Here is a 17,499-nt window from a genome sequence, read left to right as displayed (position 1 = left end):
TTATACTGCATGTGCCATATGATAAAAACATAAGAAAAATTCTCTAACTAGAAAATAAGGAACTCTGTGAGTCAAGAATTCTTTGATAATCAAAGTTGTAAATGGCCAATAATAAAAAAAAATTACAATATTCTCTCCACATTTACTGGGACTAAGATCCTTAAAAGAATATAATTCAGTGATTGTCAATATGACCACATCCAGGTTTGTGTATGTGTGTGTGTGTGTGTGTGTGTATGTAACACTTCAGAATTCCATGAAACCATGTGAACAGAATTGGAGAGCTAAATATATGTGATTGCTATGAGCAGTATGTCGGGCTCACTCTGATGGTTCAACTCAAGGTCAATTGCAGTTATCTGGGAAGGCTGAAGGACCTCTGAGTCTCTCACTACATTACAAAAGGATCTTCACCATCACTATACCATGTTCTCAAGTCACAGGTTATCTAAAAACAGTCAACAGTTAACAAATCCAATGTCATCGAAAAATTGTAAATTGCAGTTAGTACTTGTTCTACTTTGTACTTGTACTAGTATATCCTTAAGTGCTGAATCCAAACCTCTTAGTGAGCCATGTTGATAGAATACTTTTCAGATAGGGGCATCTGGGTGGCTCAGTCAGTTAAGCGTGTGTCTTTGGCTCAGGTCATGATCTCATGGTTGTGAGTTTGAGCCTCGTGTCGGTCTCTGCACCGATAGCTTGGAGTCTGGAGTCTCCTTCAGATTCTGTGTCTCCTTCTCTGTTTCCCCCCTACCCCCTGTTCATGCTCTGTCTGTCTCTCTCTCTCTCAAAAAACATTAAAAAGAATAATTTTCAAGTAAATTTCTTTAAATATTGGCATTTTGAGAAAAATTGGTAGGAAACACAGCTTTAGAAGGGGGGAAATAAAATCCTGTGATTATTAGAATAAAGCCTGAAAATAAAGTGTTTGTAGCATTTCTTATTTAATTGAAAAAATTACCTTATTTTTAAATAATGGTGCTTACGTCAGATGAATCTGAATATTTTCATCTGACTGTTAGTTTCATCTTAAAATGACAACGAAAATAAATATTTCATTAAAATATTTTTGTCTTGGGGCCCCTGGGTGGCTCAGTCGGTTAAGCGTCTGACTTTAGTTCAGGTCATGATCTCACGGTTCCTGGGTTTGAGCCCTGCATCGGGCTCTGTGCTGACAGTTCAGAGCCTGGAGCCTGCTTCAGATTCTGTGTCTCCCTCTCTCTGCCCCTCCCCTGCTTTTTTTCTCTCTGTCTCTCAAAGATAAATAAATGTTAAAAAAATTTTTTTAATAAAATATTTTTGTCTTTTAGCTCTCAGAAGCAACTGAGATAAAAATATCTCATTGTTTTTCAATAGTAAGTAAAACATGATTTTTTAATATCAGGAGGAAAAAGGGCACAGAACCAGGCATTCCAGCACTATGTATCCTGTTGAATGTTGCAGACTTCCCGTTAGCTCTTTGGTTCCTCATGCACACAGACAGGTTGTCAACACCTCTTGGGTCCGCCATGATTCACTGCCAAGGTAATGGATGATGAGAGGAATCATTCTCTATGAGGTTCCAGCACACATGCTGCTCATTGACCCATCTATCCACAGTGGCATGGGCCAGCAGAAGAATTTGCTATTTGCTCTCTGATAACCACTTTTGTTTTGTTTCACCAGCAATGCATTATTTTCTTAGAGATTCAAAAGGCAGTTTAAAAACAAAAAGGAATGGGTATAGGGCCGCTCAGTCGGTTAAGCGTCCGACTCTTCAGACTCTTGATTTCAGCTCAGGTCATGATCTCACTGTTCGTGGGTTCAAGCCCCGCATCGACCTCCGCACTGATAGTGTGGAGCCTGCTTAGGATTCTCTCTCTCCTTCTCTCTCTGTCCCTCTCCCATGTGCACTCTCTCTCTCAAAAGTAAATAAAAGAATATTTAAAAAAAGGAATGAGTATAATACAAAGAATGTCTACTAGTTCCAACTAGTCATCCTTACTAAGTGATAATCAAGTTATCCAACCTGATAAAATGTAGACGGTCATGCCAAATTTCATGGTTGCTGCTAAAAACACATATAATTTTTTTAGATGGACTTTATAAAATATTCCTGATTGGATGTAAATTATAAATAGGCAAGATCGTTGATTTGCCAAGCAAAGAGGAATGGACTTCTATTTTGTGAAAAAAGACTTACGCCTCTCAAACATGAGGTAAAATTAAGACGGACGTGTCATATTTTTAGAGGGTAAAATAAGACTTAGATGGAATACTAAACTTGCTTTGGGTCAAAAATAAAGATTTCCGGGGCGCCTGGGTGGCGCAGTCGGTTAAGCGTCCGACTTCAGCCAGGTCACGATCTCGCGGTCCGGGAGTTCCAGCCCCACGTCAGGCTCTGGGCTGATAGCCTGGAACCTGTTTCCGATTCTGTGTCTCCCTCTCTCTCTGCCCCTCCCCCGTTCATGCTCTGTCTCTCTCTGTCCCAAAAATAATAAACGTTTAAAAAAAAAATAATAAAAAAAAATTAAAAAATAAAGATTTCCTTTTTATAATTAACACACAGTACCTACTCTGAGTGTAGTGTTAGTCTATCCTGCTACAGGATACAGTTACTTACTATCCATGGACTAGCAGCATAAACAACATCTGAAAGCTTGTTAGAAATGCAGAATTCCAGGCCTTACCCCAGACCCACTGAATCAGAATCAACATTTTAGCAGGATCCAGGTAAATCTTAGATGCATTAAAGCTGAGGGTAGGTGGACACATACTAAATATTTCATACCTCCATAGGGCCCTTTACATAGGTGCCCATTTTTTAAAAAATTAAAGAAAAAATTTTTTTAATGTTTTTATTTTTCAGACAGAGAGAGACAGAGCATGAGCACGGGAGGGGCAGAGAGAGAGGGAGACACAGAATCTGAAGCAGGCTCCAGGCTCTGAGCTGTCAGCACAGAGCCTGACACGGGGCTTGAACTCATGGACTGTGAGATCATGACCTGAGCCGAAGTTGGACGCTTAACCGACTGAGCCACCCAGGCACCCCTAAAAAAAATTTTTTTTAATGGTTATTTATTTTTGAGAGAGGGAGAGAGACAGAGTGTGAGTGGGGAGGGGCAGAGAGAGAGAGGGAGACACAGAATTGAAGCAGGATCTAGGCTCTGAGCTGTCAGCACAGAGCCCGACGCGGAGCTTGAACTCAAGAACCATGAGATCATGACCTGAGCTGAAGTTGGACGCTTAACCGACAGAGCCACCCAGGTGCCCCCTAGGTGCCCATTTTAACAAAGGATGAAGAAATGGTGTGTAGACTGTGGAGGACACAGATTAGTCCACGCTTTAATCTAACATGGTAGATGAGAGAGCAAAGTACACATAACGTTCAAAACATGCTCTTAATTGGAGATACAAATATTCAGCTGGTAAATCATACCTATTATAAATAACATTATTAGATGGGGCAAAAAGAATTCTAGAAATCAAAAAGCTTATAAATTGGGCTTAAGTTTATGCTTTTATTTTTTCAAAGAGAACTAATTATTAGACAAACCATATTCCTTTGATTTACTAAGCAAAACCACAATTGCCGCTCTTCCTCTGGTGTGGAAAAATGGCATGGAGGGTAAGCAAGGCACTTTTGGAATAAGAGAACAGATGATACCCTACCTTGGCCACGTAGTGGCCATGGGACCACAGGCAGGTTATGAACTTCCTCTGTTATGGGGGATTTCAGAAGCACCATAGTGTGGTAGTTAGGAAAGTTACCCCTGGGGTCAAATCTCAGCTCTGCTCCTTAGTAGCTTTGGGAGGATGACAACCTCTCTGTTTCTTTACCTGCATCATGGGGGATATAATGACACTCCTCTCACAGGGTTGACGATGTAAGGTATTGGGAACTGGGGCTGGCACATAAGAAGAACTCAATACATTTTAGCCATCATTATTGTCACTTCATAGTCCAGTATGTAACACAGTGGCCGGCACTGAGTAAGCCACTCAAGAAAATGTGAGGTTGAATTAGCGAGTGAAGTAAGTCGTAAGGAGAAAAAGACTAAGGTAACGTACTTAGTGTGCCTAACGCAGTATCTTTTATTTAGTAAATTCACAATAGCTGGTAGCAGTAAGATCTTTGAAATTCCAACACTCTTATGAAATGCAAGCACATATTTAATTTGTTAATGGATTATACTGGTTATAAAATTACTAATCATCTCTGAGAAAACACTTATATAAATTTCATGTGATCCATGGCCTCCTAACTATGCTCCTGAACTTAAGTGATAGTCTGCCTCTAGATATCATGCAAACGATCTAATTCTAGAAGCTTGTAAGTGACAGTGGAGGTTTCAGGAAACAGTAACATGAAACACATTCATTGTAGAACTTCTTCCAGGCTTCCCTCCTCTTTAATCTGACTTCCATTCTCCCTCCCAGCTTGAAGTCTATTATCTCTTCAATGATTGATGGGTGTGGGCCACACACAGAAGTCTTTCCAACTTCCTATCTCCCCAGGTTACTAAGTAACGTGTGAGGTTAACCAAGTAGAGCTAAGAACCTTTGTAGAATGGCTGGTGCTCATCTCCACATGCAGGAAATCATAGTTCGCTGAAAAAATAATGCTAGGAGAAAAAAAGAGCCCCTGTTTGACGTTTCAGGATTCGGCTTTAAAAAAGAAAATGAAGAGAAAAATGCGAAAAGATAGCTTTAAAAATATCTTTCAACCATTAACTTTCCCATTACTTTCAGTGGAAGTGAGTAATTAAACATACCCACTAGGAATTCTGGCAAAATGCAAATAGATAAAGGCATCCTTAAGAATTGCTGAGGTTCTCTGTGTCTCAGTTATTATTTCCCGCATACTTTCAAGCACAAAGTCCAGTTAAGGCTAATCTCTCATGGACAATAAGTAAGACAGGATCAGATTCCTGATCTGCAGAGCACGTGTGTGTGTGCAAAGAAAACATGCTTCCAAAGAGAGAGAGCACCAAGAGCATTCACTATGCTTTAGAAGGTTAGACAAAGAGAGTGTAAATGGCAGCCAAGAGGAGGCATGTGCAAATCAAGACGGAAGCAGAGCAAAACATGAAAAAAAAAAGGGGGGGGGGGTGGCGCCTGGGTGGCTCAGTCCTTTGAGCATCTGACTTCGGCTCAGGTCATGATCTCACGATCTGTGAGTTCGAGCCCCATGTTGGGCTCTGTGCTGACAGCTGAGCCTGGAGCCTGTTTCGGATTCTGTGCCTCTCTCTCTCTCTGCCCCTCCCCCGCTCATGCTCGCACTCTCTCTCTCTCTCTCTCTCTGTCAAAAATAAATAAACATTTAAAAAAAAAAAAAGACGGAAGCAGAGCAGCACAAGGTCTGCAGGTGGACCAGCTACCCTGGAGCCAATAACCTGATGGGGTCAGCAGAGAGTGGTGTGAAAATCCCTCTTACATGCTTAAAAAACAAAAAGCACTTAAAAAATTTTTTTAATGTTTATTTATTTTTGAGAGACAGAGAGAGAGAGAGAGTATGAGCAGGGGAGGGGCAGAGAGAGGGAGACAGAGGATCCAAAGTGGGCTCTGCGGTGATAGCAGAGAGTTGAATACGGGGCTCAAACTCACGGCCCATGAGATCATGACCTGAAGCCAGACACTCAACCGACAGAGCCACCCAGGTGCCCCCAAAACAAAAAGCACTTTAAAAATAAGGAGTAATTAATAATACCCAGCATCCAAATATCAGGGGGGAGTCGGGTGGGGGCAGATTGTGGCTGTGGCAAAGGTATTGTGTGTGATATGTGTGTGTACATGTGTGTGTGTGTGTGTGTATAGGGATCTACTCTTTAATGCTTTTTGAATTTCATGGGCCAGTAAAATTTCAAGTAATTGTTTTGCAGACAAACACAGGATTAGCAAGCTTTTACTTTTTATTGCCAACATTTTCCTAGATTCCTATCTTAGCTGATATTCTCACTCAGTGAAAGCTCTTTTACCTCATGAAAATTCTATCAGCCTAGATGTTATATGTTAGCTTGAACTGGACTTGTAAAAAGGCTTTAGTCTTTGCTTTTGACTTTCAGTTTTATTTAAAAGAGTAAAGCAGCAGAAAATGATTAGTATTTAACGCCTGAGCATTGGTTCTGAAGAAAAGTCACAATGTGCATCTTTTAAGTAGAGCTTTTATGTAGAGTTGGGGTTCTTGGACTTTTGTGACCTACCAGAGCATTCAAATGCAACAAACAGTAAATTACACGTCAATGTCTAATAGATTACTGAATAGTTTTTCACCCCTTATTATTAAAGTTGCCCTCCTATATGTTTTACACTGGCATTTCTGCAGAGTTTTATATTATGGTTAGATTACACATTCCCCTAAACCTCTTCTAAGGTCTATTGACATATAAAAAATTTTAACCAATGAGCGATTACCGCCATTTTTATGAAGTTATTTATATCAGAGAATGATCATATGTAGGTAGAAGGTTTGAAGAGGTATATATATATTCGGTTACACATTTCCTATTTTTATAGCCTTTTGTCTCTATGATTTAGCTTTGACACAAAACTCTTGGCATGTTTCTGAAGCAAAGAACCTTTAAATGTCAACATCTCCTTAAACTTTAAAACTAGAGCAGTAAACTAAAAATATTTTAATCATTGTAAAATTATGGACATTTGCTAGGAACAAAGGGGGATTTGGGAACAGTAATGTCGATTAAACTTACTTATAAATGAAGTCTCTCCCAAGTAACCTCTGCGTTTAAGAACGACATCTAGAAATTTGGAATCCTCATTGATCAGGTAATATTCCTTTTCAAACGAGATCCATGCCCAATTCAGACGAAAATGCTGTTTGGTTAATTTGTTTCCGCCTAGAAAACAAAAATTTAAAGCCCCCAAATTAGTGCTTTCTTGAATGAATGGCCCTCAAATTTCCACAGAGTATTTGGATGATACAACATTAAGAATCATTATAGCCACTTGGTTTGACATGCAACTCCATAATCCATACCTGGAGAACAGCTTACTGTTCAGCGATTGTTGTACAGACATTCAACAGCTGACATCCTTCACAAAATCCCTTGATCTTTAGAAGGCAAAGTGGGTAATGGGGAAGAACCACACAACTACTAGCAGCAATTTTCTTTAAACGTACAACTATCCAAGTTGCAGGACGACCCACGTTCCACAAGGTGCCGCTGGAGAGCAAGTTTTCTTCTATAAAGAAGGCTTCAAGGCTCATTTGGATGTTAAAAACACACATACAACTTCACAAATACCTTTTTCTGGTTCACCGAGCAATTGGATGGAAGGCTTTAATTATAACCACTTAAGAAAAAACAAATATCCCTTCTCCGCCTCCCTTCCCCACTATACTCCACTCCATTCTTTAGAGCAAACAGACAGCTCTTTTCATTGATTCCATTCTGTTCTCAAGATAAGGCTCTCTCCTCCCACCTCCCCACCAAAATGGAGCTGGCTGCCTATCAGGAGAAAACAAACTGTGTGTGATCTCTCTAATGTGAAAGCTGCTAGGCAAGGAAAATGAAAGGAGAAATGGTTATCAGCTGATCACTCTGCAGTATCCTTCCATTTCCTTTGATCTACACCAATTATTTCAGAGTAAAGTGAAGTTTATAAACAAAGGCATTGGTAATTTCTTTTAAGTCTTTCTGGAAGAGGGTGGAAAAAAGCCCAAGTAACAAACACAGCTAGAGGCACCATTTTAATTCTAATTTCTTCTTTTCTGAGTTCACGTAGAGAGAGCTACTCTAGAGAAGGAGAAACGAAACAGGAAAACATGATTTCAATAGACAGAGGGCAAAAAATCTGCACAAGGAGAAACATAGTGAGTGAACAAGCACATGAAAAAACGTCCATCTCTGCCAGAAATTTTTAAGAAGAAAAGTTGCAGTGACTTTGAGTTATCAACCAACATGTACTGAAGATGAAAGAGAAAATACCCAGTGCAGCAGAGATTATATAGGGAAATTGGTTTTGCTGTTTATTGCTGTTTGAATTGTAAATTAGCACGAGCCTTTCAGGCAGCTACATGGCAAAATGCAGGCAAGAGACAAAAAGCTGTTTGGTTCGTACCGTTTGATCTTACAAGTCCTTCTGTGAATTTTTGCTTCAAGAGAAGCAAAAAGATATTTGTAAGGAATCCTTCATTTCAATATTTTCTATAATAGGCACCCAAACCAAAACAACTTTTGAGTTTTTGGGGTGCATCAAATCAATGAGATACTATTGGGCCATTGAACAATAAATGTGACATTCTTAGTGGAAAACTGACAACACCTAAAGACAGAAACACAAGGCGTTGAAGCTGTGAATGTCGTAGCTACGTAAAATGTGGCATCACAGATGTGGCCTTCCTTCGTGTGTTACATGGACAGGACTATGGACCTTTCCATGTTTTGGTTAATTTTTACAAATATAAATAGATCAGAGGGCAGGAAGTTCATCCATTTTGTTCTCAGGAACGTATCATGCCTACCATGCACACGGTGCCGTCTTCGCGAGGAAAGCCCACGGCTGGGGCCTGAAGTGTAAGGCCTACTTCGTTTTTCATCTGCTGTCTGACTTTCAGCAAATTTCTTCCCTAGACCTCTGCTTCCTCATGTGGAGAGTCAGGGGAAGGTAATATTAATTAATGCCTGCGTCCGGCGTGAGAATGAAGGGAGATGACCCACGCAGGCGCGCGGCACGCTGTGGCGCATCGATTGCATCGGTCCACAAAAGTTAGCTCGCTGGTCCCCCTGCCACACCGCGCATGCTCACATCCAGCCCCCACGCGCCCCCTGCCGGACTCCAGGTAATCCGCCCGAAGTCCCCTTGCGGCTGGCTCCCCTCTGCCTGGTTCCCGCCAGCTGCCGCAGGCGTCAAGGCAGGCCTTCCTTGCGGATTTCCAGTTTGGCCTTGACCTACCCTGTCTTATCCCTGATGCACTCGCTCACTCCCAGATCCAGCCAAGAGCCCGCTGCCCCATGGATTTGCCAGCCTCAGCCACTCCTCCTGTCCCCTCTGTCCTCTGGCCTAAAATGATGGCTCATCATTCTTCTGCTCACATCTTCCACTCCTCGCAGGCTCCCTTAACCACCTCCTTCATGAAGCCTCTCCGGCGCCGACTCCAGCCTCTCATCTGGGTGTGATTCACTCACAGATTCCTCTGCGGTTTTGCACGTTAGCAGACATCCCCTCATCTTGCTTAACTGTACAAATTTAATAATTGTACAACATTATACTGATTTTTGTCGGGGAGTCAGAGTGGCCATTCATACTTTTACTATTGCCAACCCTTGGTTTTATTGCCTTTAAAGATATTTAAAGATTTTTTAAGCTCTTGTGTTTATGTTCTGTTACTTGGAACATTTCTCATAGAATGTAACAGATAAGACTAGAATAGCATTTGATCACTTGCACTAACACATAAAACATTTCTGATCTTTCAACTAATTATTACAGGAAAACATCTTTGTGCCACACTTCTCTCTTCCTTCTCATTTACATTGTGGCTCCATCACGGGCCAGATTTTATTCCAAACTTCTTGTACTTCTTGTCAGGCTCTACCAAGCCATTCCTTCTTCATCCTAACATCTCCAGCCTTCTATACAGAAACATCCAGGCACACCCAACTTCTCAGCATTTTCTGAACAAAGCCGGGGGGTGGGGGTGGGGGTGCAGAGAGGGAGACACAGAATCTGAAGCAGGCTCCAGGCTCTGAGCTGTCAACACAGAGCCCAATGCAGGGCTCCGTGAGATCATGATCTGAGCCGAAGTCGGACGCTTAACCGACTGAGCCACCCAGGAGCCCCAAACCCACAAAACCTTGAGATCGTGACCTGAGTGGAAACCAAGAGTCCGGCACTTAACCAACTGAGCCACTTGGGTGCCCCACAGTAATTGTAATTATTTATCTGCATGCCTGTGTTTTTCTTCTAACTGTCTGACCTCCTCGGGACAGGTGCTGGTGAAATTCATCCTAGTCTCCAAGTTCCAAGTAGTGTCTGCAACACAATGAGGATTGAAGAAATCTGTGATTTTCAGGACTAGAGTGGCTAATTTGTGACTCCTGCTTGTTTTATTCCTTTTTTATTCATAACAGTTTTCAGCTTACACAAAGCACATACTTCAGTTTTGACTTGTGACTAATAACACCTGACCTCTTTAGTAACTCTTGTGCTCAACAAATGAATTTTAGTCGACAGTTCTGAGTATTTTATTCCTATCTCTTTCCCCTATATCCAAGAAGACATCACTACACACAGTTTCTCTATTTCTCTAAATTTTTTGACATTTTTTAGCTAATTGTGAGATCTGATTCTAATCCTCTCCTTAAATATTCCAGAAAACATCACACTTCTAAATATTACATGTTTTAAGAATACTGAGTCAAGGAGGCCTTCCCTTCACACTCTGTATAAAACAGTGAGCCCTAGTGCAAACCGCAGCATGCTCTAGGCCCTTTATTCTGATTAATTTTTCTCCACAGTGCTTTCCATAACCTCATATCCTATATATGTCTACTTTTGTGTCTGTTCACTTGGTCTGTCCCGATTGCAACACATGATCCAGCCCATTTTGCTTAACTGTTACAGAAACACCTACTAAATGAATTAAGACACTCTAACGTCTCCGCTGAAAGAAATTCAGTAGTGCTTCACTTCTCAGGCAATATCAATGTCCTGCACAAATGTAACATAACTCTTTCAGTACTGAGTCTTTTTCTTATATTACAAAAAAAGGAATTGTTTTTAATAACGCCCTTTCTGAAATGTTCTGCATACTTCTATTTTTAAACACTGTGTAAAGGCTTTAAACGATTACCCATGAATGTGAATCGCTGGGATTTGTATTTATCTCAATGACACCTCCAGGGGTTGCTGATGACTCCAGGCCCGTTTAACCCTTCCATTGCATTATGAAATAGCTTGGACGGTCTTAGGAACAGGTAACTTCATCTCTCCTTACAAATTTATAAAACTTATTATTGGGTTGGTGCTTATGTTCCGGAAAGATGAAGGTGCCAGGTTACTGGTTAATCAAGGGTTTCAGGTGACACACAGCTGAACAAGTTTGCCAGGATTTCGTATGTCTGTGGCTTTGAGATTTTGTTTGAAATAAAATTCAGAAACAGTACCGAGAAACTTGGCTTTGTGAGACAGTGACATGCTCTAAGGTAATTGTTTTAGATGCTTAGCTTTCACTCTAAATCTGGGCTTTCTAAGTAGATATCTTACTAGAGAATAGGAAGTTAAGTGTATAAAGCTTAATGCTGAATAAATTAAATGCTACATCACTTCTGATTTTTGTACATATGAATCCTACTGCATTTTGGAATTTGTAAAATCTTAGGCACTACTTCTCATGCAGGAGAGGTACAGGGATCTGAGGAACTAAGCTGCCATTTACTGTAATTCTTTTTATTAAAACTGACCTTGCACAATTGAACTCTGTATTTCATCTAAAGAATGAAAAGACCCAACATATATTCATTCATCACATGCCACATAAACTCCTCTAGCACCTTACTATGTGGGAAATAAATGTTAATACTTTTAATACCAATAGCTGCAGCTTACTGAATGTGAAATTAACTTAAACTGACAATTTTTCACTTCAATTTCACTTATTACTTATTTTACGATTTAATTTTACTTTTATTTCTGATTTTAACTTATTATTTTGCTACTTATTTCAGTTCCTAAAACAGACTCTGTCGTCTGTGATGCACAAAGAATGAGTCTCAGCGTGTCACTGGAGACAAGCTAAAGTCCCTAACTGTGTCATAAATCCATACAACAGGTGCCTGCCACCTGATAACCACACTCCCATAGGCTTTGTCCCCAAACCCTGACACTAAAGCCATTAAGGGTTTGATGAAAAGACCTCTTTTGAACTTTTCCAGCTGGTCTTTAGGGTTCTTCATTTTCTTTTTCAATGGGAAAACAAGAGGTTTTTTTTTTTTTTTCTTTTTAGAATAACAAAGAATTGCAACCTTCAATTAGCCCTCCCTAAGAACATAGAGCTGCCTGGTTTTTCTAAAGACAAAGTATACATCTTCAATATAAAACTATTCACACCTCTGACTTGTCTTGATCAGGGTAATTTTAGGTGCCCATTTAGCTTTGATTTTTTTTTTTTCAACATATTTTAACAAATATTTTCCTTGGACAAAAGTTAGTTACTGATAGAACCTAATTCTATTGGTTAGATTTTTCTAGCTTGCTAAAATTTCATTTGCCCTCAATAAGGTTCAGACTGAAAGCTGAACTGAAAATCAAATCCATTTTTAAAAGTTGGATATTGTCCTTTAAAGCAGCAATAGAAATAGACATTTACATTAGAAAAGAGTAAGGCAACAATATTACCTAATTTAATACGAAAATTAGATAATTTGGTTTTTAAGCAGTCTTGTTCTCTTAGAAGGCAAGAACAGTGGTGAACAACCAATGCAGCTAACCATCAACATCTATGTTATTAATTGTAGTGAAAATCAAAAACTAAAACTGAAATAAGGCATTTATTGTGTTTCATTTCTGTGCTAGGATGATGTTTTAAACTTTACTTTGCCTTAGAATCTTCCATACGAGAAACTTTGAGAGCTTCCGGAGCCCTGTCCTCCAGCCTTTAGTCAGGTGGATTTCAAGGTTTACTGCAAACCCTGGAGGTAAAGCTGCAGTCAACTTGGCTTTGAAACATACCCTCCCCAGTCCCCCAGGAGCTGATATTCAAGTATGGGAGATGGCATAAATACATAGATAAGTGTATATGCTGAAGATTGATAAATGCTGTGGGAGAGGCACTGATAATGAGCTGTGGGAGATCACAGAGAGAAGGACTGCTTTCACCTGAGGGCATCAAAGACAAGTTCATAAAAGAAATAGTGTTTAAATGGGGCCTTAAATACAGGGTGGTATTTGGACATTCACAGAGATTGGGGGAAGGTGTTCCTGGAAGATTAAGTCTAAGAACAGAGATAAGAAATCCAGTGAGAAGGAAACTTCAGGGAATTCAGTTTGGTAGGAGTTAGGGACATTTACTAAATACTCACTTCCTTGCCTTCTTGTATAAGTGATTGGATAGTAAAGAAAAAGAGGAAGTGATCTCAATGCTTTAAAATCTGCCCCAAGGGTGTAATCCTGCCTCCAGGCAATGCTGCCTGACCCGGCCACCCCAGGGATGAAGAATCTGGACCTTAAAGGCAGCTGTGCCTTAGTATGACTCACGGAGCTCCTGAAAAACTGAGAGACAGACCCAGAAAAATGGTCAATAGATTTTATACTTTTGTCGATATTTAATAATTCCAATGGTTGTTTTTGTCCGATAGTGACTTTTGATCATTGATATATCATTTTCTTCCTTCCATCTGTACAGCCACCCCCCCCCCCCCACATGCCACCACATTCCCACTGCCTTAGACATTCTGAAAAAGAGGCAGCACAGGACAAAGTATCAGGTTCACAAATGCAGAGACTATATAGAGAAACATACAGAAAGAGAGGTAGTGTGCCAAAGACCCAAAGGTGGAGAGAAACAGACACAGCACATATTGACCTCTATTGGATATGCACAGTCATATATGGCGGTCTCTTAGGCTATTCTCAGGCAAGGCACCTATAAGTTCATCTTTCATAACCAAAACCTAAATGCAGCCCAGATATCTTGGTAACTGTCACATGAACTACAGGGAATGGAGCTCAAGCATGGATCAGTTCACGTTTTTCTGTAGGATGTAAAGATAAGAAATTGCCAGACAGGGGCGCCTGGGTGGCTCAGTGGTATAAGCGTTTGACTTCGGCTCAGGTCATGATCTTGAGATTCACAGAGCCCTGCGTCAGGCTCTGTGCTGACAGCTCAGAGCCTGGAGCCTGCCCCGGATTCTGTGTCTCCGTCTCTCTCTGCCCCTCCCCCACTTGTGCTCTGTCTCTCTCTCTCTCAAAAATAAATAAAATGTAAAACAAAATTAAACAAAAAAAAAAAAGAAGTTGCCAGATAAGGTGAAGGCAGAGACGGAGCTGACAAATAGACCAACATTCACGTTAGAAGCCAGATCACAATTCACTTTACCACATGTAGTTTTGTTCCTTAGAAACGTGATTTCATTGAGTACATACCCATGATGGGTGTACGATGCGTACATATACCCATGATGGGTACATGTGTACATGAGATTCCAAAGAGCTGAATTCCTACCCATGTACTCTACCAGAGGTTGATATACAGTTGATGCCCATTCATTATTCCTGGATTCTGTATTCGCAAATTGGTCTACTCACTAAAATTAATTTGTGACCCCAAAATCAGCACTTGCCAGGCTTTTTGCTCATTCGTGGACACTTGCCGAGTGGCTTGGAAGAATCTGCATCACCAGATTCTCTGCCTTCTTGTTTCATACTGTAAGCTAGTGTCCTTTTCACAGCCTACTTAGTGCCGCCCCTTCCGCATTTTTGTGCTTTGTGTTGGTAATTTCACTGATTAAAATATCACACAATCATAGCGCCACAGTGCAGCTCTGTGTTCCTGAGCAAAGAAAGCTGTGATGCCCTACGGAAAAAATACATGTGTTAGGTAAGCTTGTTCACATATAAGTTATAGAGCTGTTAGCTGTGAGCTTACTGTTAATCAATCTACAGCATGTACCAAATAAGGTATCTTTAAACAGAAACACACACCTAACAAGGTCACGTATTGATTGGATAATAAAACGTCGCGACCAGAGGCTCATGGGGAACCTTACTCTGTGTTTCTCCTAGGAGCTATCACTCAGCATTGGCAGTGATTTTACAGAGTATGGCTACCGCAAATAACAGAAATCAGTTGTATTGCCTCAAAACAAGCTACAATAAGTCATCCTTCTGGGACAAGATAAAACGGAGCATAAGTATTGGAAAAGTGTTCCGCATCCACACACATCTCACCTCCCTTTAGCCAACCCTTTCCCTGGCACGTGATCAGGAGCGTGAATGGAAAAGAGCCGTCAGTGCATTGTCGGGTGGGCAGCCTGGCCATCTGGACCCAGTAGCACTAATAGCAGTAAAGGGTAAAGGGGATACCAACTCCTGCCTGGCTATCCTGCCACAATCAGAATGGACAGCAAGAATTCATAGGCTAATTTTTTTAAGTAGGCTCATGCTCAACGTGGGGCTCTAACTCACAGCCTGGAGATCAAGAGTCTCATGCTCTACCGACTGAGCCAGCCAGGGGCCCTGATAATTTTTAACCTCGAGGAAAATAATACACATGGGATGAGTTCTGATGCACAATAACTCCTAATCCTGCTAGATTCTAATTATCTTAGACTCATTTGTCCTGGGGATATCGGTTCAAGCACAGCCCCCATCTGGGATTCATGCCTATTTATGCTTGTTTGGGGAACAGGAGTAACAGACCTCATGCAGGCCGATATTTTGGGGCTATAAGGAGCCACTGGAGAGAGAACTCACTGTAATATAGATGGATGTGTCAGGCACAATGATGTAGACTCTGTACAAAGTCTTAAATATCAGAGCAAAGGAGAGATTCAGAGTACAGTGTAAGGGTGTTTGTTACTCATCTCTAATTCATGCCCGGGCTCCCAAATGAATGTTTGGTTCCCGTGAAAAGAGAAAACCGTAAGTGGAAATTGAAAGAGTTACCTGATCACCCTCATTCGCACCAGGTTCCAAGCAGCACTCTTTTGGATATCCTGGTCATTGGATACACAACACGGGGCAAAGTTCACCACGGAGCTCTGGCGCCCACTCCTGGTGGCTCCTGGGGCCATAGGCAGGTCCCAGCTTGGGGCGGCTGGACCTAGGGACTGGGATTCCAGGCAGAGCTATGGCAACATTGTGGGACTGAGCTTCTCGTGAACACCGACCCTTGAGCAGAAGCATGGGCTTGAGCGACCAGAATTGGCACAACACTGACCAGTCATAGGAGATCCTGGCCAAAAACAACTGGAACTCACGCCAGCACAGGTATAAGTGGGCTGAATGTCAGCTCTGCACTGGAGACCCTGAAATTACATGGAGAATCGGGCTGGACACAATGGGGCCAAGAAGTCAAGGTAATTTTGGTAATACACACATTATCTCAACGCATGTCACAATAACCCTGCCAATTAGGCATTTCTACGTTCTATGGAGGAAGAAAATACCATCAGGCTAAATTATATGCTTTAACTTGCCGGGTGTGTCATAGATCTAGGATCCACATCCAGCCTGCTGGTATTTTGTACTTCCTCTGAGGAATCAGATTACTTCATTTGGGTCTGCATTCTATTTACAGATGACTCGAGCTTAATTTTCATTTGCTGTAATTTAATTAATAAATGAGTGCTATAGAACAGAAGCAAACGTGATATTCTGAGCGTTTCCCACCACTGGCAGCAAACCTTCTCACGCTAATGAGTAGTGAGGCAGACAAATGGTAAGAATTAAGTAGGAGAACAAAGGGTGTAAAGGACAGTGTCCAAAAATTTGAGACTGAATCCTAGAAAAATTAACACAAGCTAATGAATGAATATGGGGACACAGCCAAAAGTTGGGGAAGCTGGTAGGAAAACACTTCCAGGCTGAATGATGTGCTCCATCAGGCCACATCTGGGCCAGAGTGGCAAGTCTGAGCCCGTGGGAATCTTCCAGGTTTCATTCGGTGTGTTCCCCTCCCCCCAACTCCATCCTCCCCCTCCCCCACCCCTGCCTCAAAGGAAAGAACTTACTTTCAGGCTCTGTAACAAAAAGAAAAAGAAAAAGAGGGAACCTCCTAACCTCAGGCTTAAAAAAAAATATTTCCTTAATCTAAAATTGATTTAACTGTGCAATACTTGGCTTTCTTAATTAGAAGTTTAAACCCAGTGGAATGAATGCTTTCACTGTTGGTATGCACGGCCAGGATGAGGAATTCAGGTGTACATCTACAGAAGACAAAGGACAAAGCAAACATATAATTGCAAGGTAAGCTCTCATGTACAGCATGCACGTTACCAGATGATCACGTGCGATCTAAATTAAAAGCTAACTTAGTCATCTTAATGCTGTACTTTGAGTGGCCAAGGAAACTTTGTTCTGAAAAATGAAAGTGTGATATCATATTTTAAACAAGAACACACACTAATTCAAGAAGCCATTATGCAGATGAACAACACAACCATAAACCGCAAGCATTTTGGAACAAGAATGAGGCCTGGGCTGCAAATTTGCATATTTTCTCACTGCCGAATTTTACCAAGATCCAGAAAGCTGTGATTTCATCAAGATTACCAAGCAGCCATGTGCAGAAGAGGAGTGAGTTCCCAGGGGTTTTCAGGTCTAGTCTGGTGGACTTTTTATTTAATAAACTATGATATGATTTCAAATATATTCTTCAACATAAGATCGTAGAACTTGTGTGCTTAAAACAGTATGAAATAGTATGAAATATATATAAAATTTAAAATTTTAAATTATATATATATATATATATATACACACACAATTTAAATTTAAATTTTAAAGGGGACTTAATTATTTCTCATTAAAGCAGCCCAGAAATAACTTTCCATC

The 17,499-nt window shown here is 40.9% G+C and overlaps 1 protein-coding gene across 5 annotated transcripts in view; it reads right to left on the bottom strand.

Moving 5' to 3' along the window:
- The window catches only part of FREM2 (FRAS1 related extracellular matrix 2), a 168,155-nt gene that overhangs the window by 88,336 nt on the left and 62,320 nt on the right, over positions 1-17,499 (bottom strand). For all 5 annotated transcript variants that reach the window (XM_027064727.2, XM_053214654.1, XM_053214661.1 and 2 more), the window contains exon 3: positions 6,693-6,839. In XM_027064727.2, coding sequence (XP_026920528.2) covers positions 6,693-6,839 — 147 coding nt within the window. The remainder of the gene's footprint in view (positions 1-6,692; positions 6,840-17,499) is intronic.

The sequence above is a fragment of the Acinonyx jubatus genome, chromosome A1 (assembly GCF_027475565.1).
Source record: "Acinonyx jubatus isolate Ajub_Pintada_27869175 chromosome A1, VMU_Ajub_asm_v1.0, whole genome shotgun sequence".
NCBI classification, from domain to species: domain Eukaryota; kingdom Metazoa; phylum Chordata; class Mammalia; order Carnivora; family Felidae; genus Acinonyx; species Acinonyx jubatus.
Note: the sequence above shows the minus strand (reverse complement) of the source record. Positions and strands in the feature narration are given on the sequence as shown.